The 21229-nt window shown below is 39.1% G+C and overlaps 1 protein-coding gene across 1 annotated transcript in view; it reads left to right on the top strand.

The window, feature by feature from the left end:
- HIF1A (hypoxia inducible factor 1 subunit alpha) overlaps nt 1-19327 on the top strand; it is a 41886-nt gene extending 22559 nt beyond the window's left edge. Inside the window, exons 3-15 of the mRNA XM_073349905.1 lie at nt 185-330; nt 431-515; nt 4610-4722; nt 6020-6222; nt 7876-7982; nt 8170-8317; nt 9414-9625; nt 9814-10094; nt 10946-11068; nt 11377-11774; nt 12615-12720; nt 17646-17772; nt 17924-19327. Of these exons, the coding sequence (XP_073206006.1) occupies nt 185-330; nt 431-515; nt 4610-4722; nt 6020-6222; nt 7876-7982; nt 8170-8317; nt 9414-9625; nt 9814-10094; nt 10946-11068; nt 11377-11774; nt 12615-12720; nt 17646-17772; nt 17924-18075 (2201 nt within the window). The 3' untranslated portion in view covers nt 18076-19327. The remainder of the gene's footprint in view (nt 1-184; nt 331-430; nt 516-4609; nt 4723-6019; nt 6223-7875; nt 7983-8169; nt 8318-9413; nt 9626-9813; nt 10095-10945; nt 11069-11376; nt 11775-12614; nt 12721-17645; nt 17773-17923) is intronic.
- Nucleotides 19328-21229: the final 1902 nt, after the last annotated feature.

Raw genomic sequence — 21229 nt, 5'->3', positions numbered from 1 at the left:
TTTTTAAGTGAGATGCTTAATCAGGACAACCATCTCTCCAGCTAAGTATCCCAGTAAGAGAATTGTGCTGTCTTTGGTGAGTAGCCTGTCAAAATAGCTGTTAATGTGTGGGATGACTTCAGGCAACAAAGTGTGAATTACGTGAGTTTCATCTAAAAAACAATAAAAATGTGGGCTCTTCTAGGTGACCTGGAGACAGAAGCCAAAATGGAGAAGGAGATGAATTGCTTTTACTTAAAAGCCCTTGATGGATTTGTCATGGTTCTTTCCGAGGATGGTGACATGATTTACATGTCTGAAAATGTGAACAAGTGTATGGGGCTCACTCAGGTGAAATACTGACACATCTTTAAATGCAATTACAATGTTGTGCCTACTGTACATTCTTGACTACTCGGAGCTAGACTCACACTCTTTTTTACTTCTACAGTTTGAGCTGACTGGGCACACTGTGTTCGATTTTACCCACCCATGTGACCATGAAGAGCTGAGAGAAATGCTTACACATAGAAATGGTAAGAAGAGGCTACTCTTTAATTTAATGACAGACGGTTCCTATCAGTGTTGTATAATCAGCTGCAGATATTATCAGTTTTGATATTGTTTACCTCATTTACTTGAATAGGAAAAAGCCTGAATCCACAGTTACCTGGTTACTGAGACTTCTGTGGCTTCTTTAGAACAGGCACCAAAGGTATTTAAAGAATAAAATAACTGTGAAGGGGAAAAAAGGAGTCAGTGGAGAGAACTACTTGCTACACTTCACTTCTCAGAGCTCACAACAAATCTAGTTGGGACACTATAGTAAGAGGTGTCAGAAACAACTCAAATTCTACCGAGATCTCACACTACTTCAGGGGATGGATGTTCCGAGTAACTCATATCTCTCAGTAGTGCTTTTTTAAAAAAAAAAAAAAGTTTGTATCAAATAAAATTATTGAAGATGGAAGGAATGAAAATGCGTAAAAGATAAGAAACATTTAGAGGTAGGGTGAGTGTAAAGAACATCTTAATTGGTTGTTATAGAAGAATTTGAAGATAATAAATCTGTATTTTTCTGTATTGGTCTTGGAGTGTCTGTGCAGGGCAAATCTTTCCACAGGATGCTGGAAGAAGTTATATTTAGGTTGCAGTTCTCAGAAAAGGTATAGAAAAGAATCATGCAGTAGCTTTATAAATTTCAGTTGATTTTAGATCTTGCTTTGGCATGAATTTAGGACTAACCAAAAATATTTAAAGTAAAATGAATCTTCAGCTAATACTGGTCTTTGACTAAGCTGTTGCTTCACTGCAGTTCTTTATTCTGAAGTTACTGTCTTTTTGACACAGAGTATATTTCATAGTTTTGTTTTCTCTGTACTAGAATGGAACACACGAATCCCATTTTCTCCAACTGCACTAGCAAAAATTAAAACTTCCACAATCCTTTTACTCATCAGCCATTTCCAGGCTCAGTGTAGACTGTGCAATTGAGCTACTATATTTCCACTGCAGCAAATAGGGGAAAAAGTTCAGATATTGGATAGGTGGCAGCCAAGCAAAGCCACTGTGCTTATTGAAGGGGAGAATGTCACGGAGGGTAGGTTTACATCGCAGGTGGGGTGTAATTTCCAACTTGGATAGACATACCTCTACTAACTTCGATTGAGCTAGCACACTAAAAAGAGCAGCGTAGCTGTGAAGGTGTGGGCTAGCTACCTGAATACTTACCTAGGGTCTCGGACAGGATTGTACGCAGGTGGCTAACCTTAACTGCCACCCGCACTGCTATTTTTAGTGCGCTGGTTTGATCAAAGCTAGCACAGATACTTCTACCTGAGCTGGAAATTATACCTCCAGCCGCATTGTAGACCTACCCTGAGTCCCTGGAATGATTAAACAGAAGATGATTATAAATTCCTACATGTCATCAAAATGTGTAGGACTTGATTCCGTTTTCTCACACCAAGGTAAATCAGGAGTGACTCTGAAGTCAGTGGAGAAGACTAGTTTAAAGCCAGTGTAAAGGAAAAACAGGCCCTTTTAATATTAATACTGAATTTTCTAAATCTTCCTGCCATCATTACTGGTCCATGCATCCAGTGCTAAATTGGATCTTTGTACTTGAAGCAATACTATATTCAATACAGCAGGATATAAATGGATCTGTTGCAAAGATAAATTCTTTTTAAAGACTAACGTTTCATAATAAGTAGATACAATGTAGACCCATTCTGGCATGTCTAAATTAGTCAGTTTTCAAAATGGTTTACCTACCCCCTCACTCAGAAGATCTCTTTTCTGTATATAATTGAGTTCTATTTCCTGACTGCAATAACAAAAATATGTCTTTATTTGTTATCCCTACAAGGCTAACATGGCTTTGAATAACCTAGGTATTGTTCTGGCTCACATATAACAGAATTATTAACCCGTTTTCAGTCTTGGTGCTAAATATTGCTGTATGTGATCGTACAGGTGTAACTGAAGCTAACATTTGGCTAGCAGAAACATTTATTAGTAATGCTGTACAATCACAGCACAGTTTAGTTTCAGATCCCAGTTTGTGTTTTCAGAATTGTCAATTTGAAAACAACTTGCATAGATCTAAGTCACCAAGAACCAGTAAATGTGCCATCTTTATACAGCTGCTCCTCAGAGTACAACCACACATTAAGATGTTTAGACAGATTATTCAGAAAGTAATAATGATGGTAATATTGTGAATTGTAGATTTCTGAATATGCTTTGCCTAGTTCGTGCACCCAGAAACTGTGTGCTGTTTTAAAAACTTTGAGTTGATATGTTATTGCTATGATCCTCTGAACATGTGTATTCTATCCATTTTTCTTCCTGTGAATGTCATAACTGTGTTGTCTTCAGAGTATGAACAGACTAGTGCATAGCTGTAATGTATGCTAGAATGAGCCTGTGTTCTGTAAGCTTCCAAATTGTACCAGGTCAAATTGGTGGCATAAAGTCATTATGAATGCATTCCTGCAAACTAATTCTCCACCACCATCCCCAAACCTCATCTGTCCATCTGTTTCCACTCACAAAGGCACTAAGCTGCTTACACTTGTGTTGATGAGGCAGTTTGCACCTTCTCTGCCCAGTCTGAGCAGTTTGTTCCTGTTGAAATAGACCTCTCTGAAATTCAGACTTCTCATTTTTATCACAACGCTTTAAAAATGATGATTAGTCTTCAGAAGTTTGTTAATGAATCCAAGTGCACCACAATTAGATGATTTGTACGGTAACATAAAATGGGATCCATTAATATTAGGTTGCACTAAGATTTCTCCATTGACTTCAAGGGAGTTGAAGGTGTGTTTCAAAACTTGGTTCATACTTATTGTACAATTCTAAGTTCATATATAGACACATTTCTGTATCTGTAACAGGGACTTGGACACAATCTTAACTCCTGCTGTCATGACTGGTGCTATAATAAAATAGTTTTGGGGGTGAGATGTGTAATAGAACTGTTAGTCTCTAAGGTGCCACAAGTACTCCTTTTCTTTTTACAGAACATGAAGATAGGCAAAGGATGGCGGGTGGGGGGGGAGAGGGGAGGAGAAATAGGGTGAGAGAACTGTTGAAAGATTAACACATTTATTTGAGCATAAGTTTTTGTGAGCTACAGCTCACTTCATCGGTTGCATTCAGTGGAAAATATAGTGGGGAGATCTGTAGTGAGCTGTAACTCACGAAAGCTTATGCTCAAATAAATGTGTTAGTCTCTAAGGTGCCCAAGTACTCCTTTTCTTTTTGCGAATACAGACTAACACGGCTGCTACTCTGAAACCTGTGTTCATGTTCTGTGTTTCTCTACTTCGCACTGTAAACTCTTTGAAGCAGGTTCCTTAATTTCCATAAAATCCCTTGTAGTGTTCCAGATGGTATAGAGCTGTTTGTCAATAAAGGCTGCTATGGGTCAAAACAGAGCCAAGTACCCATTATTAAGGAGCTGTGATTCTCCTTCAACATCAATCCCACCCTGAGTGGCTAGGCATTAGCTTCGGTCCCAGTCTTGGAGACCTCTATGCAGCAGCAGCATGTTACTCTCAGTAAATCATGCAGATGATTAATCCTGAATTGAAATAGTGTTTGTGTGTGTGTGTTTGTTTTTATTTTTTAAATACTGAAAACCTAAAGATAGGCCAAAATTGGTACAATATATCTAGCCTTCTTTTTTCCCCCACCCACCATGAGTTATTGGGTGTGGAGAGGGTTCAGACTAATTTTCTTGTGTGTTTAAAATAGAGATGGGGGAAGAACAATACACATTAATTCTCAGTCAGTCTCTCTCTCTTTCTCTCTCCCCCATCTGTCCTCACGTTGAAATCAGGGGGATTACTGTAAATGGAACCTTGAACCTATCCTTGTTTTGGCAGGTCCAGCATTGCAATATCCTCTTTTGCCTATCTCAGAGTAAAAACTTACTTGAAAACTCCTCATATCTAAAATGCGGTCAGGCCTCCCAGCATGCATCATTCACACAAAAATAACCATTTCATCCCTACTTTCATGTGTCCTTTATTCTAGTCACACAGCTAGTTTTGCTGCACTTATTTGAAGCTTGTGAAGGTGATGAAATACTCACATTTCACTTAATATTTTTTATTAGGTCCTATGAAAAAGGGCAAAGAACAGAATACAGAGCGTAGCTTTTTCCTCAGAATGAAGTGCACACTGACCAGCAGGGGAAGGACCGTGAATATAAAGTCTGCAACATGGAAGGTAACCAACCATGGGGTATACATGAATACTGATATAACTAGAACCTTTGCTTTTCAGATCTCATCAAGTACAAGTATCCACATTTGGAACAAAGTATGAAATAATTAGCTTGCAGTAGTGCAATTTAGCATTCTCCAATTTCTTGCTGATTTGGTAAAACCTACAGTGCACTCTTTTGACTAGAAGTTCTTAAGTATGCTGCACTGCAACTTAGAACACGCCTAGGATGTAACTGAACAGTCATTTTCAAAATAAGAGAACCTTTTTAATACTGACCTTTCAACTTAAATCAGGAATCACTAATCATTAAAATATTTGCGTGAAGCTTCCTGCTCTTGCATAAAACTAACTAGGATTACATCATGATGATGACTGATCCTGATTGACTTTAAAGTGGTTACCACAGTTAAGGTCACTTTGTGAAGGAGCCTAGCATTATTATACCTCTTTTGCTGGTTCTCCCCCACACCATAACTGGAATAAAATATAGCTAATTTGAGACTCGATCCATTTAAAGAGACTCAAATTAGCTATATTTTATTCCAGTTATGGTGTGGGGGAGAACCAGCAAAAGAGGTATAATAATGCTAGGCTCCTTCACAAAGTGACCGTAACTGTGGTAACTCTATTACACTCTGTTCAGAAAGGTTTTTCCATGGCTTTCAGTTTGTCATGTATTCATGATCAGCTCCCCACTCTTAGAAACAATTCTGACTTCAGACTCATAAGGAGGCAAAGTGATTGCCAGGCTTTTGTCTTTCAGGAATATTTGGAGTGTGTTGGAACTCTCCCCTTCCACCTTAATCCCCACAAAGAATGCAAAATACAGCTTTGTCTTCTGTCTCTGTTTCAAACAGAATATAAGCTGTATCTTCTGTCTGTGTTTCAAATTGAAATACAAGCAATCAAACACCATCTGCTAATGCACAATGTCACTGATGAGTGATTGCACTCGTCTGTTGGCTGTAGAGGCAATTTTCAAAGATGAATCAATTAACTTAAGTGTAAATTCAGTGAGCACCAAAAAGGAAAAAAAAAGTTGGTAGCCAACTTAACATTTTTAATGTGCATAGTTTAAGTGGGGAGGAATTTTTTTTTAACATAACTGTAGCAGATGTCATGTATATTGCTTGAATGCTGCTATTGCATTTTGGTTACGGACACCAATAGCTCACCTAGGGCAGAGGGAGAGAGGAAGGCCACTGCCCACTTATGAAACTAAAACAGTTATTATGTCAATCTCCTTTTCCAATACAGAACTTAGTTTTTTAAATGTTTTCCCCCCTCCCCCCTATAGGTACTTCACTGTACAGGGCATGTTCGTGTGTATGATACCTGCAATAATCAGACTCTCTGTGGATATAAGAAGCCTCCCATGACATGCTTGGTGTTGATCTGTGTACCTATCCCTCATCCATCAAACATTGAAGTCCCTTTGGACAGCAAGACATTCCTCAGTCGCCACAGCCTGGATATGAAATTTTCATATTGTGATGAAAGGTAAAGCCAAATATAAGCTCTGACAAACATTCAGTGCATTATTGTAGTTTTTATACTTGTGGGTAGTTTTATTGCTTAACTTTCACCTATCTATAAAACTGAGTTCATATGTGGTACTTCAAGTTTTACCTAGCTTGTCATTTTTTAATTGGTCAATATATTTTATGTAAAAAGCAAGGATTTCTTTTTTTTTTTTTTTAACCTGAGAAGTTTACTACATTAAGGAAATAATTCCTGTATGGATTCATCACTTTTGGAAGAATTTGAATTGGCAGAGTAGCACCTTTCATCCAGAAGGATCTAAAGGCATTTTAAAAATCAGATACCCTTTTACCCATCAGTGAAGTGCAGCCACCTCTGGGGTGTAACACAGCTGCTAATTTCAGTGTTTTGTATTTCTTTATAAATCTTTCTTGCATGTGTACAGTTGACCACTTCTGAGCAAAATGAATTTATCTAACAAGCTCATAGTGAAAACTTAGTTTGACATGGTCAGAATATGGAATAAGTAACTTTACAACATTGGATTTAAAACTGCGATCAATACCAGTGTATGCTGCTGCTACTTGATAGAATAAGCAGTGGTCGGAGATTGCTGCTTCTAACGTAAACTGTTGCTTCATCAGGTTGCTGTTAGATTCAAACAAATATCGTATGTTAGTGCAAGTGTTTTTTCGGAACTGGTGTGCATGCAGAAATTGCACCGATTCAGCCAGTTTAGTGAGATCAGTGCCATTTCTGTGTGTTCTGTTTCTCTGGTTTCTTTTGTTGGCAGCTAAACTGAGTGCTCTTGTTTTTGTTCTGTGCACAACACTGCCATCTAGTGGTTAAAGGGATTGCGCTCCTAAAAGTTAGGATTGCTGAAATTTCAGATTCTTATTCATCTTAAACAATTACAGAATAAAATAGTGCTGAAGCAGGTATAATATCTTATCTCTATTTGATTTAACTTCTGAATATAGTATTAATTAGTATTGATTTAACTTCTGAATATAGTATTATTATAGTACAAATGGCATACTACATCCTTTCAGAGTAGCCACTGTCCTGTATTTAATAAGAGAAAAATTGATGTATAAAAAGCTGAGATTAGATTTTAATATCCAGAAGTGGAGGGTTATGAACATTCTAACTGGTAGTAAAACTGTGCCTAGAAAGACTAGTGGAATAGGACTATGAGATCTTTGAGTTAGGCAAACATCAGAAGAGACAAGTTTCCTCAGTTTAACCCTGCTTGAAAGGAAAACTCTCATTTTAAACGCACCACTGTTGTTGGCAATGTATTCATCTGGGAGTTTCTGGTTTGGAAGAGATTGTATCTTTAGAGCCATTAACATCTGCATTAAATATATTCATCTAATCATAAAAATAAATGATTGTTAGCCAAGAGGTCAGGGATGCAGCACCATGCTCTTGTGACCCTACACCTCTGACAGCCATAAGCTGGGACTGGACGGCAGTATGGATCACTCAATAATTACCCTGTTCTGTTCATTCTCTCTGACGCACTGGTACTGGTCGCTGTTGGAAGATGGGATACTGGGCTTATATGTACCATTGGTCTGACCCAGTAGGGCCATTCTCATGTTCTTCTCTACTTCTTCTATTTCTGCTTTCACTTAACTTTTTTTCTTTCTTCTTTTCAATATAAAGAATTACAGAGCTGATGGGATATGAGCCAGAAGAACTCTTGGGTCACTCCATCTATGAATACTATCATGCTCTGGACTCTGATCATCTGACCAAAACTCATCATGATAGTAAGTGGAAAGACAGACCTATAACTCTCTGTAATTTAAGTCCTTTAGATAAGATAGGGAGGGTGTGTGTGGGGAGGGAACTACTTGAAAGATTTTAATAGCAAGTGTGGCTCTGAAGTGATTGTTTATTTTTGCTTTAGAATAATGAAGTGACTTTTTATAGCTAAAGTTGACCTTTCTGCTTTAGTGTTCACTAAAGGGCAAGTGACTACAGGACAGTACAGAATGCTTGCTAAACACGGTGGATATGTCTGGGTTGAAACTCAAGCAACTGTTATATACAGCACTAAGAACTCCCAACCACAGTGCATAGTGTGTGTAAATTACGTCTTGAGGTAAGCTGTGAGTAGTTAAACACTTTTTGCATGTTTCTTTATTGTAGATTGAGCCAAAGCCCAAAGGATCTGACCTCATGTTAGATAGGTTCTGGCATTTACTATTTCCTTTACAAGCAATGCTTTGCATTCGCCTAGAAAATTGCCAGTTACAGGGTTAAGGGAGCAATAAACTGAGAAGTAGAGTCGCTCTTTAATGTATACCTAGAACTCCCATTGATGTCAATGGGAAAATCTGAATGTAGAATTAGGAAGGACTCTGCAGGAGGGGTGCGGCAGGGGGCTCAGGGCAGGGGGTTGGGGTGCAGGAGGGAGCTCAGGATAGGCGGTTAGGGTTTGGGGTGCAGGAGGAGTGCAGGCTCCGGCCCGGCGCCACTTACCTCAAGTGGCTCTGGGGTGGCAGCGGCACGCAGCAGGGCTGGCAACCCTGCGAGCTGGATTGAAAGCCCTGATGGGCCAGATCTGGCTCATGGGCCTTAGTTTGCCCTCCCCTGGTCTAGATAGATGTCCAGATCTCTAATTTTACCTTTTTGTCTGGAGTTTTTCAGTGGTGTGTTAAGTCTGTCCCTCTTTAACACTATTTAACTCTGTTAAAATATAATCTTTCCTCCCGCTTCTTCATAAGTGTGACTTTTCTTGTTTCCTCAAAACTTTAACTTTTCACTGGTAAAATAACTGCATTGCTAATATTGACTGCAACTTGCTGTTTTTGGAAATCTTTTGAAAACTTCTTCAAAATTGTGAATTAATCTGTAATAACCAGTAAAACAGCATATAATTGTTGTGTAAAAAAAATTAAGATTTCCATATCTGTGTTTGGTATTTTTTTAATCTGTTTATTACTGACATTTTAATAAAGCACAGCCGTCATAATTACTTACGTGAAGTTATCCCTTTATATGATCACAATTGGTTTCTGAAAAGATTGAATTTGAGGGATGAATGGGCAATAACAGAATTTTAAAAACTTCTGTGTTAATGAAAATGCATATGATGAGCAAAGAGAAACAAAATAGAATTGGCAGAATTGTTTCTGAACTTCCCATGAGCTGCTAGCTGCTCTTTAAAGAATAGTCTTTCTTTTTGGTTTTGACAGTGAGATTGTACAGAAGGAGTTATTTCTTTCCCTTGCACAGACTGAGTGCATGCTGAAACCAGTGGAGTCTCCTGATATGAAAATATTCAGCAAGGCTGACCTAGAAGATACTAACAGCCTCTTTGAAAAACTTAAAAAGGAACCAGATGCTTTAACTTTGCTCGCACCAGCTCCTGGAGACACGATTATCTCTTTAGATTTCAGCAGTAATGGTGGGTTTGTGTTTAAGTCAGAGACCCTACTGATTGATCATATTAGTGTATGTTAAAATAAACATTAGAAAATAACCTGCTGGTATCACTTGCTTAACAAAAAATATTTCAGCTGCTGTTATTTAATGAGGTCCATAGACCCACTCAGCGCTTTTACTTAGGTTGATTGTTTTTTTTAATTTTTATAGAGTCTGATGAGCAACAATATGATGAAGTTCCTTTGTATAATGATGTAATGCTCCCCTCATCCAGTGAGAAATTGCAGAATATAAATTTGGCAATGTCCCCACTTCCTGCCTCTGAAGCCACAAAGCCACTTCGTAGCAATGCTGACCCTGCACTCAACAGAGAAGTTGTATCAAAGCTGGAGCCAAACACAGAGCCACTCGAACTTGCATTTTCCAGCCACCAGAGGCAAGAACAGCCAGCCAGCCCTTCTGAGGCAAGCACTAACCAAAGTTCACCTGAGGTCAGTCATACAGTTTGGGAAGACAGTCATCCAAATAAATGTGTAGTAGGCTTTTGAGTAAATATCTCTAGACACTATGGCAGCCACGGAGTTTGTTTTTTAGAGTATTTGCATAATGGTTTGACTGTATTTATAAATTGTGGCCATGTACTGTTCAATTATATTTACAGCATGACCTGTCAATAAAAGATTACTTTACTTTTCAGTTTGAAAGCTATATTTTCAGTTTTTTAAAAAATTAGAGATTGAAACTGCATATGAAGCGTGTAACTGTTTTGAGTACGTCTTTTAAAGAACTTAAGATTCAGAGATATGCTTATTGCAATTAATGAGTGAGTTACAGCAAATCAGTGTATAAACTTCTGACACATTTATACCTGTCCCACAGTCCCCAAATTGGGGCGATCTATTCAAGCTGACGATGGTGAAAACTCTGGGCATATTTAGATGAATGCAAATACTATCCAGTCCCATTGAGTTTTCATGAAATTTTTGCAATTATAGTTTGGTTGCACGTTTTTATGGGGGTTTTTTAGTGTGAAGCTGTAGAATCATAGGACTGGAAGGGACCTCGAGAGGTCATCTAGTCCAGTCTCCAGTATTACCTAAACCATTCCTGACAGGTGTTTGTCCAAACTGCTCTTAAAAATCTCCAGTGCTCGACGTTCTACAACCTCCCTAGGCAATTTATTCCAGTGCCTAACCACCCTGACAGGAAGTTTTTCCTAATGTCCAACCTAAACTTCCCTTGCTACAGTTTAAGCCCATTGTTTCTTGAAACAATGGAAAATAACACAATGTTGAACCAATTGAAAATTTGTACTTAAAATTGAATTGATTTGTCTTGACAGCCCCGTAGTCCCAATGAGTATTGCTTTGATGTGGATAATGATATGGCTAATGAGTTTAAGCTGGAATTAGTGGAAAAACTCTTTGCAATAGACACAGAAGCAAAAAATCCATTCTCTACTCAGGTATGTACGTTAAGTTAAACTTAAATGTCATCTTAAGCGTATCCTAGAGCACAGTATTTGTAAGCTTATTTTATCAAATGTTAAAATTAATGTGTTAAAATACAGGAGCAGTATTTCTGAAAATGGAAGACGAGTTGGTAGCTTGTTTCTAAATAGTTTTTGAGATATAAAAAAATGGTGTTCACACAGCACTATTCCAGAGGTTTGGGGAGAGGGGAAGTGGCAGACTATTTACAGATGATGACGCATTCTTGGGTATTGCACAGATCCCCTAGAAACTTTATTTACCCGTTTTATTATTCTTTCAGGAAACTGATTTAGACTTGGAGATGTTAGCTCCTTACATCCCAATGGATGATGACTTCCAGTTACGATCCTTTGATCAGCCACCTTCACTGGAGAGTGGTTGTGCGAGCACTCAGAGTGTGGCCACCAATACCATATTTCAGCAAACTCATACGCCCTCTACTGCCGCTGAGGAAATAACACCAGTGAAAACAGAATGCATGGATGACATTAAGACTCTACTTGTTTCTCAGTCTCCTGTCCTCATAATCAATGAAACCAACAGCGCCCCAGCCTCACCATATGGTGGAAATCGAAGTCGAACTGCATCTCCAATCAGGGCTGGAAAAGGAACATTGGACCAGACGGAGAAATCTTATCCAGGAACACCCAATTTGTTAACAGTCACTTTGAGTAAAAGGTATTGTAAAAACGAAGCTGAAATCTCATTACCCATTAATCTTGAAGAAATTAGCCAGTACAGTATTATCTGCTGTTGTCTTTGATCTCTTTTTTTTAATAAGCTATACACCTTAGTTTGTGCTTTAAAAGAAGATTTTAGGTTTAGTGCACTTCAACAGTAGACTGGAGTTAATTTCCCAGAACCTTGTTTGCATTTTTATTTACATCAAGCCTTTGTATAGAAAACAAACAATTGAACCATTCTTGTTCATATTTTTGTTCTGCTCCTCTTCATACCTGAGTTGTGTAAATAAAACAGTCCAGTAAGCCAATTGAGAGAGGGTATGCATAAGTAATTTCTTGCCCAGTTTGTGATGAATGCGGAGACTGTAGTTATGCCTTAAGCTTAGATGTTATGCTTAAAATAAGTCAGACTTCAGCAATATGGATTATGAGCATCCAAAACAGATTTTTATCATGACATACAGTGTCACCAAATCAGAATTTCAATCCATTGGATAAAACAAAGTAGCTTTCCCTGTGCATGGACATGCAAAATGGATATTTTAATTGCTCTCCCCATGCCTGCTGTCTAAGGAGGGACAGCAGAATGACAAACACTTAAGCTTTCTCTGTTTTTCTGTAGAGAAGAACTTTTTAAAGGACAGCCAGTTTTCCATGTTAGGATCAGAAGTAGTTGATTTAGCAAGATTTAAAGCTAGAATTCTTTCTAATCATAGAAAATTAGGACACATAAATAACTTGACTGTCACTGTGAAATATTTATTTTACAAAGTGTTTATAAAAGACTGGCTTGAGGATAGTAGGAACTTTAATGGACTGAATCAATTTTTCTTAGATCTGCAATGAATGAAGAACTAAATCCAAAGATGCTAGCTTTGCATAACTCTCAGAGAAAGCGAAAGATGGAATATGATGGCTCGCTTTTTCAAGCAGTGGGAATTGTAAGTTTTGGTATTATTTTTCTTTTAAAATTAGTTGTAATCTTACTGTTTCCAGAATTAACCACTGATATAGAATCTGACTTTAGCTAGTGTTGTACAGCAAAATCCTGTGACCAAAGTAATCATTTAAGTTCATAACATCCTATGTCTTCCTGAATGCAAACCCCCTGATTTTCAATTCTTTCCCACTGTCAAAATAGTTTTAAACTACCCTCTGCACCCAGACAAATTTCTCAGCTAGATAGAAGATAAACTTTTCATTTGTGAAACAGTTTCCTGGAATGTGTTTCCTAAGGAGAAAATAAGGCATTGTAAGAACATGAGACTAAAAAGAACGTTCACCTGCTAACAGTGCATGTCATTACTATTTCAAACTTTATCTCCATGTCCCTCAAAATCAGAGACAGTGCAAATAGCTGGAACAGGAGCAGCACAGATTTGGAAAGATGTGTAAATCCTACAAATAGAAATATATTTATAGTTATATACATTTGTGCCTTGAATAGACACAATCAGAATGTTAGAATGGGAACATTATGGGCTAAAAAGAGGGTTGAGGGCATAGTCTGTCCTGTAGTTAGTGATTGTACTTGTGAATAACCCATCACTTGTCCTTATAGCACCTGAAAAATTCCTTTTAAACAGCTGTGTAGTTTGTATTGTTTCACTTACCAGGGTGTTCCACAACTTTATCATCTTGCATACAATTATTTTAGCAAAATTCCATCTGGGGATTTTTGGTTTGGGGTTTTTTTACACTGAGTCAGTATTCTGAAATCCTGGGATTTGACATTAGTACAGCTACGTTTCTCTCTCCTTGATGTATCTTGAGAATTTCAGAGAGATCTCTTATTGCCTGTGTCACTTGTCAAATAAAATCCATTCCTTTTAAAAACTTCACACAAGTTAATTCTCTATCACGGTATGCGTCTCGAGACTTTCTGATTCTTTGATGGTCTGAAATATAAGTGTGGTCTTAGAATGTGTATATGTAGCAAAAAACAAAAACACCCCATGGCAGCAAGTCTTAAAGCCTGGGTCAACTGACTTGGGCTTGTATTGCAGGACTAAAAATAGCAGTATAGACATTTGGGCTCTGGTTGGAACCTGGACTCAAAGATCCTCACCCCGGTTGGCTACGTTTCGGAGCCTGAGCCTGAATGCCTGCACTGCCGTTTTTAGCCCCACCGCACAAATCCTGCAAGCCTGAGTCAGTTGACCTGGGCTCTAAGACTTGCTGCCAGGGACGTTTTGTTTTTTCTGTTTTCCTTTGTAGCTGTAGGCTAGCATGCCCTAGAGTGCAAGTGTGTTTTCTTCCGAATTGTGAATTATCCCTACATCCTGTCCTGGCTTTGGAATGACTGCTTACATTTTGTTTACTGGCTATCTACCTCTTGTCTCCCAGAAGGCTGGGGAAAACTTGTTGTGCATCCAGTTCTTCTGTAAAGCTCCTGAAGCTTTTTGTTAGGTAATTTAGAGACTCTTGTTTTTATTCTCCTTAGCTTCTCTTAATCTTTTTATTTAAAAAAAAAAAAATTCGAACACTGTGTTTTCATTCTTTGCTCTTTGCATTCACATGCATGTTTGGTTTTTCCTGATTAGCCTTTTATGAATTCATCGTTCTCCATCAATGTTCTAATGATTCTTGCTGCATGTGTCTGTCTTATTGTCGCTATGGCTGCCATATTTTTCCCATTTAGGCCATTTCAACAGATGTCACCACTGATAAAATAGCAAATGATCTGTGCTAGCTTCGTGTATTGCAGTGTAAGCCAGCTGCTATAATTAAGGTTCTGTTCAGGCTTCCATTTATACAGTGCCTGTCATCCCCTTTTTTCTCACATTCATAATTTTCTCAGTTTCTCATTTTAGCTAAAATTTCCATTACTGATTTTGTCTCTGCTTAAAGGCAACGACTTTCTGTCCATGTATTTGAAAAATTACTATTTTTAACACAGGTAACTCAAAGGTTGTGCTTTAAAAGATTAAATTTTCCAGTGCCTAGGTCGGGGTGGCCAAATCATGACTCGTGAGACACATGCGACTCTTTTACAGTTAGCCCACCACCCATTCTCCGCCTGTCAGACTGGGGGGAGGGAGCTTGGAGCTTCTGCCCTGCAGCAGGGTGGTGGTGGGGCTAGGGGCTTCTGCCAGAGATGACTGGTGCCCGCTGAGAGGGGGGACACGAATTAAAGGACTCCCCCCCCCCACTTGTCATGCTTGCCCCTCGCACACCATCCCCTCTTACCCTCAAGCGGCCCCTCCCTGCAGCTCCCACATGTTAAATCTGCATGGAGAGGTAGCCCCTGCAGGGAGGGGCAGCTGCTTAGCTCTGCGGAGAGAGGCAGCAGCAAAATCAGAGGCTCTCCCTGCAGCTCCTAGCTGTTTGCCACTGCCTTTCCCTGCTGCCTCAGCTCCCAGCTTGCTGGTTTCAGCAGCTGCCGTGCAGGGAGGAGGCCCAGCAGCACCATGTAACCAAGCAGGGACAGCAAACCCTGGCAAAAATCGGGGGGGGGGGGGCACATGATCCCACGCGTCCCCCTCACCTGTCAGCTCTGGCTTCTGCCCGGCTGGGAGGCGGGTTTCAGGGCTTCAGCCCTGCGGGGTGCGCATGCTGGGGGCTTGGGGCTTCAGCCCTCTGGGGCACGTGTGCCAGGGCTTAGGGTTTCAGCAGGAGCAGGGCTGAAGCCCTCAGTCGGTGCAGGCGCCCCCTGTGGGCCTGAAGCTCTGAGAGAGACTCAGCCACCCCCACCCCTTGCAGAGACGAAACCCTGAGCAGGTGCCTATCACAGGGCTGAACTCTGAAATCTCCCCTCCACACAGGGCTGGAGCCCCAAGCCCCAGCAGGCGCGTGGGGCTCTTGAACTTCTGATGATTGAGGGTCAGTAAATTTGACCACCCCTGTGTAGGTTTTACTGAGGACTAGCTCCAAACCAGCTTGTACAGCCTGCCCCAAATGGAGTTGTAAGCATTTGAAATGTGTGTTGCGCACGTGTAAAAGAAAACTGCTGCTAAGTTTAGGTTTATACTCTCTCATATTTTAGGGTTATGTAAATATAGATCCTGGTTTTGAAGAGCTACACATAAGATTTTATGCTCCTGTCAGTGTAACGTTCCATAGTTCTGTGCATGAAGAGAAACTGGAATATGTTATTTGTGTAACTTTTTTTTAAAACAAGGCCATTTAGGGTACATCTACACAGCAAGCCTCAGAGCTTGGATCTACAGACTTGGGCTCAGGGGGCTTGCATTACAGCACTAAAAATAGCTGGGTTGACCTTCCGGCTCGGGCTGGAGCTTGAGCTCTGGAGCCCATCCCTGAACCCAAACATCTACATAGCTATTTTTAGCACTGTAGCATGCCCCACTGTAGACGAGGGTCTGAGACTCTTTTGCCATGGTGCTGCTTGCTGTGTGGATGTATCCTTGGTTAAAAAGAAAAATACATTGGTGTAATAAGATTTCAAAACGAATGAATCAAAGGTTAGGAAAGGTAAAGTGAACTGTTACGTTGCGCAAAAAAATATACTAGTTATATACTAGTACAATGTGGCTGAGTTAACCTTACTGTGAAAATGTAACTTTTAAATCTTCCGACTATTGAGTCATTCGTTTTAACCGTTTTTACACCAAAGGCAGGTTCTCTTGTTTCTATAGATTTCACATACGCAGAAAATTCTTAGCGAAAAAGTGAAGTAATTCAAAGTGAAAAGCAACATACCTGAGTATGTAAGTCTCTAGGATTTTCCCAACATTCCACTGTCTTCACCCCTCCATGTTCAACAGCCAGAGAAAGGACAGAACTTCCAAATCCAGGCATCAGAATTAGCACTCTTGCTGGCTGTTGCCCGGCTTCTAAGCATTTCTGTAGATGGTTGGCTTTTCCTTTTGTCTTGCTTTCTGGTTTAGCAGACCTGTTTTCTTACCTATTCCAGAAAGCAATAACTTTCCTATGAAGGCACACAGAGCCTTCTGCTCTCTCCTGTACCACAGAATCTCTTGTCTACTGCTGTCAAAAGTGATTCTAGAGCCACGCCTGTGATCGGACGAGTCAGGATTCCAAATTGGTAGGGCCCGACCAAATTCAGGGTCCATTTTGATCCATTTCATGGCAAGAGGGTTTTAAAATTGGTCAATTTCAGGTTTTCACAGTGGTGTAACTGCGGGGGCCCCAACCCAAAAGGTACATGGAGGTGGGTCTGAACTCCCCCATGAGAGCAGCCCTGCAGGTGAAGAAGAAATCGTGCCCCACTCCCGCTCAACCTGGACTCTGGCTGAGGCGGATCAGATGTCAGGGGGAGGGGCTTATTTCTTAGTCCCTGACATGTTTTTCATGGCCATGAGATTGGTAGGGCCCTACACATTGACAATGAGAACAAAATAAAGGGGGCAGCTGAGCTGGGAGGCAAGATAATTGCTGTGTGGGAGCAAAATTCACATAACTAGATATAAAAACCATTTAACCTTTTGTGCACGTGGGGCTTGGGAACAGTAGTAATGCCATAGTCGTTCTCCTCTCTTCTCCTGTGTCTTATTTCCATTCACTTCAGTGAACGCTGCTGCCTCCTCAGACAGTGGGAGTGACCAGCAAAAGTAGTAAGGGATGGCTGGGGGGGGTATGTATACATATACGTGCACCCTAATTTTGAGGATGGGGTTTGGTTTTATTAAAACCAAGGTTATCTTTATCCTTCTTAATGTTTTTTGTTTTTAAAGTGACTCGCTTTTACTTTTAAACATCAGTCTACACTAATTTGCTCTTAAACTTTTTCTCTCAGGTACTGAATGAATTCAGTTTTAAATAGTAGCAGCATGTTAGTAACTATAGTGACAAGAACTGGTGATTGATTTCCTCTTGAAATTTTTGCATACATGAGCTGCAGAAATAAGTGGTTTGGGGTTTTTTTTTTGGTTTTTTTTTAAAGGGATCTTTATTCCAGCAGTCAGAAGATTGTGGAGCGAATGCATCACTTTGTTGGAAACGTGTAAAAGGGTGCAAATCTAATGGCCAGAATGGAGTGGGACAAAAGACAATCATCTTACTATCAACTGGTTAGTGTTCGTATATGTGGGAGGGAGGGGGGAAATTAAATATTATTAAAGCTGTATTGGCTAATGGAACTTGTCTCGCCCTATACGCTAATTTGGGAAATGTAAAATACAGTAAGTATTGTGTCCTTATCTTTATCTTCTTCCTTTTTAGATATAGCGAGTAAGCTCCTAGGACAGTCAATGGATGAGACTGGACTACCACAACTTACCAGTTATGATTGCGAAGTAAATGCTCCCATACAAGGCAGCAGAAACCTGCTACAGGGTGAAGAATTGCTCAGAGCTCTGGATCAAGTTAACTGAGTTTTCACAATACTTGTTCTTTTTTTGGACACTGGAGAATCATCACCTAAAGCAGTCTATTTATATTTTCTATATCTGATTTTAGAAGCCTGGCTACAATACTGCACTAATTCAGTTAGTTCCGTTTCGATCCCCTTTCTACTTTACTTATTTTGACAGACTTTTTTCATATAGTCTTTATGTAACAACTCAGATTATAGTGCATTTTCATAGTTCTTTGGTACATAGACTTTAAGTCCATTACATTTAAAACATCCTTGCAATAGCAGCTTTGAAATATGCACCTGTTTTTAAAAACGTATTTATTTTTTATTATTTTTGGCTGGAGAGTTTCACTGAAAGATTCTTATCAGTAAAATGTTACACAGTAAAACTGTCAATACTTCCTGCCTGCTCTTCATAAGTAGTGGGAAGATGTATGCTTTGTCAGTTATTTTAAAACAAATTTTTATTTTAATGATTTTTTTTATATGAAACAACAATGCTTTGCAGCAGTGCATTGTAGCCACAATCGCACAATATATTTTCTTAAGAAAAATACCAGCAATTCCTCATGCAATATAGTCTACATTTATAAAACTAGTTTTTAAGGAGAAGAATCTTTGACAGTTTGTTTGTTTTTTGCCTATGAAATCATGTTTAATTCTCGAGGATGTCATTGTTTTAGTCATGTTGTAATATAAACTGTGTTCTTAAATGCTGTATTATGTTTATGACTGAAATGAGTATTAAGTAAAAGGGAAGGGTTTTATCTGGAAAGGACTATAACAGCATTTTATTTGGATACATTCTCTTAATTTACAGAGAGGATTTGATGTTCCTAAAGTAGTCACTTCGCCAGCTCAGAAAAATCCCTGCCTGTAGTTGTGGAAGTTCATGCTAATATTGTGTATCTGAGATTAAATCTAAATGTTTTGTTTACCCTGTGTGGTATAGGTGATATTTCAAGCAGATCGTAAGACATCATGCATTGTTAGCAAAGTTGCCTAGTACATCACTGAGTTGCTCAATATTTGATGTTTTGGTTTTTATGCACCTTGTTGCTGTTAACATCCATGTATTCATGTAGATTTCAATAACTCAATATATTTTAGAAACCTTTTGATTTTGAAATGAGTAGTTGTCTCACAAACATCCTATTTCCTATATGTACTGTACAAATTTTTCATTCACTCATTCTTTCTCTCTCTGTGGTTGGATCTAACACTAACTGTATTGTTTTATTACATCAATAAACTATATGTGGACCAGGCCCCCTTGGGAAGTGTGTTATCTATTGAGAACAGTGACCTTGATTTTGTTGTTTATGTGGTTACTGCTAATCGGTGTGCACTGATTTCAGTAAAATCATCTCTAAGGCGTTAAAAAGGAATTTCCTGATGCTGACCTCAAAACCTATCAAGTCAATCATTTATCTGAGCCTATTCCGTACTAAATAAATTTTCAGGACAAAGACTTGTGCAGTCATTGCCAATAGATTTTTAAGTATATGTTTAATTTTCCTTTTTTGTCAAGCATACGATCAGTTATTAAACATGGAATGAAAGTGGGAGGGAAAATATTGTTTTTGTGATAACAAGGGCAAATCTTTCCATACTCTACCAGCTGTCAAGGTAACTATCAAAGACAAAGCACGTAAAAATTTGTCCGAGAAATCCGTTAAATTTGGACTCTTGGCATATACATAAGATGAAAAATGCACCTGGCACTTGATTAAAGATATGGAATTTTGCTAAACTCTAAATGTGATTGTACCATCTGCTTGGCTCTAGTTTTGGTGGCAAGGTAACGGTTTTCATTTTGCTACATTAGAATGTGGTGTCACTAGAACCTGTCACATACACGTGGAATGATAGTATAGCTTCGGTCTCAACTTTAAGGCAATCACACGGCAATATTTTAAAAATCATGCTCTTAGCAATCTTCTTATATACTTGAGACACAATTTAAACCCTTCCTGGAATCCATACTTTCTGTAGCAATTACACAAGTGTGGTAAATTTGTCAAAAACACCTAAATGACTTAAGGGCCTTGGCTCCCATATAACTGAGTCACTTTGAGAAATGGGACTTCTCATTGAAAGTCAATGGGACTTGAAGGGTAAAATGCTCAAGAGTGCCTGTCTTTTACAAATTGTTAACTTGCTAAAAACATTCAAAAATAAATCCATTTCTAAAACTATTATCTGGATAAGATGCAAAATTCTCAGACTGAGAAGCCAATATTTTTACAATTAAATAGGGAATGTATTGGCATTTACTTCTGAGAAAACTTAAATGCAAGGAGCTTGAAAGTCAGTTACAAGATACTGCCAAAAGTCTAGGATCTGGGTTGAGTGTGTTGGGAAAGAAAGGAAAAATACTGTACTTAGTTACAGAACTAGAACTTGTCCAGTTTATCGACTTTTACAGATACCTAGGCCAAGATTTTTAGGTTCCTGTTCTTGAACTCTCTGGTCCATAAGGCCTCTTACATCCATATCTGGGCAAAATGTTCAAAAATGCTGAATGCTCTGCAGCTCAAATAGCTCAGGTGGCGCTGAGGATGCCCATCCACTTTCAAAAGTCAGGATGAACTCAATTAAGAGCCTAACTAAGCACCTGTTTTTGATAATCTTGGTTGTAAAGTTCAAATGCAAGAGAGTATATGACAAATAACATGCTTTATACAATATGAAAATTAGAAAGTAACCTTTAACACTGGACAGGCTTTGAATCCAGACTTGTAAAGCTAGCCTTTAAATATGTGACCAAAACTGTATAGTTTGTCAGTAAATCCAAGGGAAAGAAGTTACCACTCACTGTTTTGATGACCTGCTGGTCCGTCTTCCATGCCATCCCGTTGTCCTTCATCTGCCTCTGAGAAAGTTGCAGCAAAAAGCATGTGCTGAATTCTTCATGGCTTGAGGTGGCAGCTGCCCTCTTTGAGGAGCAGTGAGTGGGCTTCTTGAACAATTTTAAGTCCTCCCTTCCCATTCATAGTCTAGAAATCTGATTCTCCAATAAGTATCTATAGCTGGCCTATCAGGCATTTGCAAAGACACATCTCGGTCTCAGGCCAAAGCCTGCAGCTCCACAAATCTCTGTCCTTTCCACCAATAGAAGTTGATCCAATAAAACATATTACTTCACTTACCTTGTCGTTCAACAACTT

This window comes from Lepidochelys kempii, chromosome 6 (genome assembly GCF_965140285.1).
Source record: "Lepidochelys kempii isolate rLepKem1 chromosome 6, rLepKem1.hap1, whole genome shotgun sequence".
NCBI classification, from domain to species: domain Eukaryota; kingdom Metazoa; phylum Chordata; order Testudines; family Cheloniidae; genus Lepidochelys; species Lepidochelys kempii.
The sequence above is the reverse complement of the archived record's forward strand: the minus strand, read 5'-3'. Positions and strand labels throughout refer to the sequence as shown.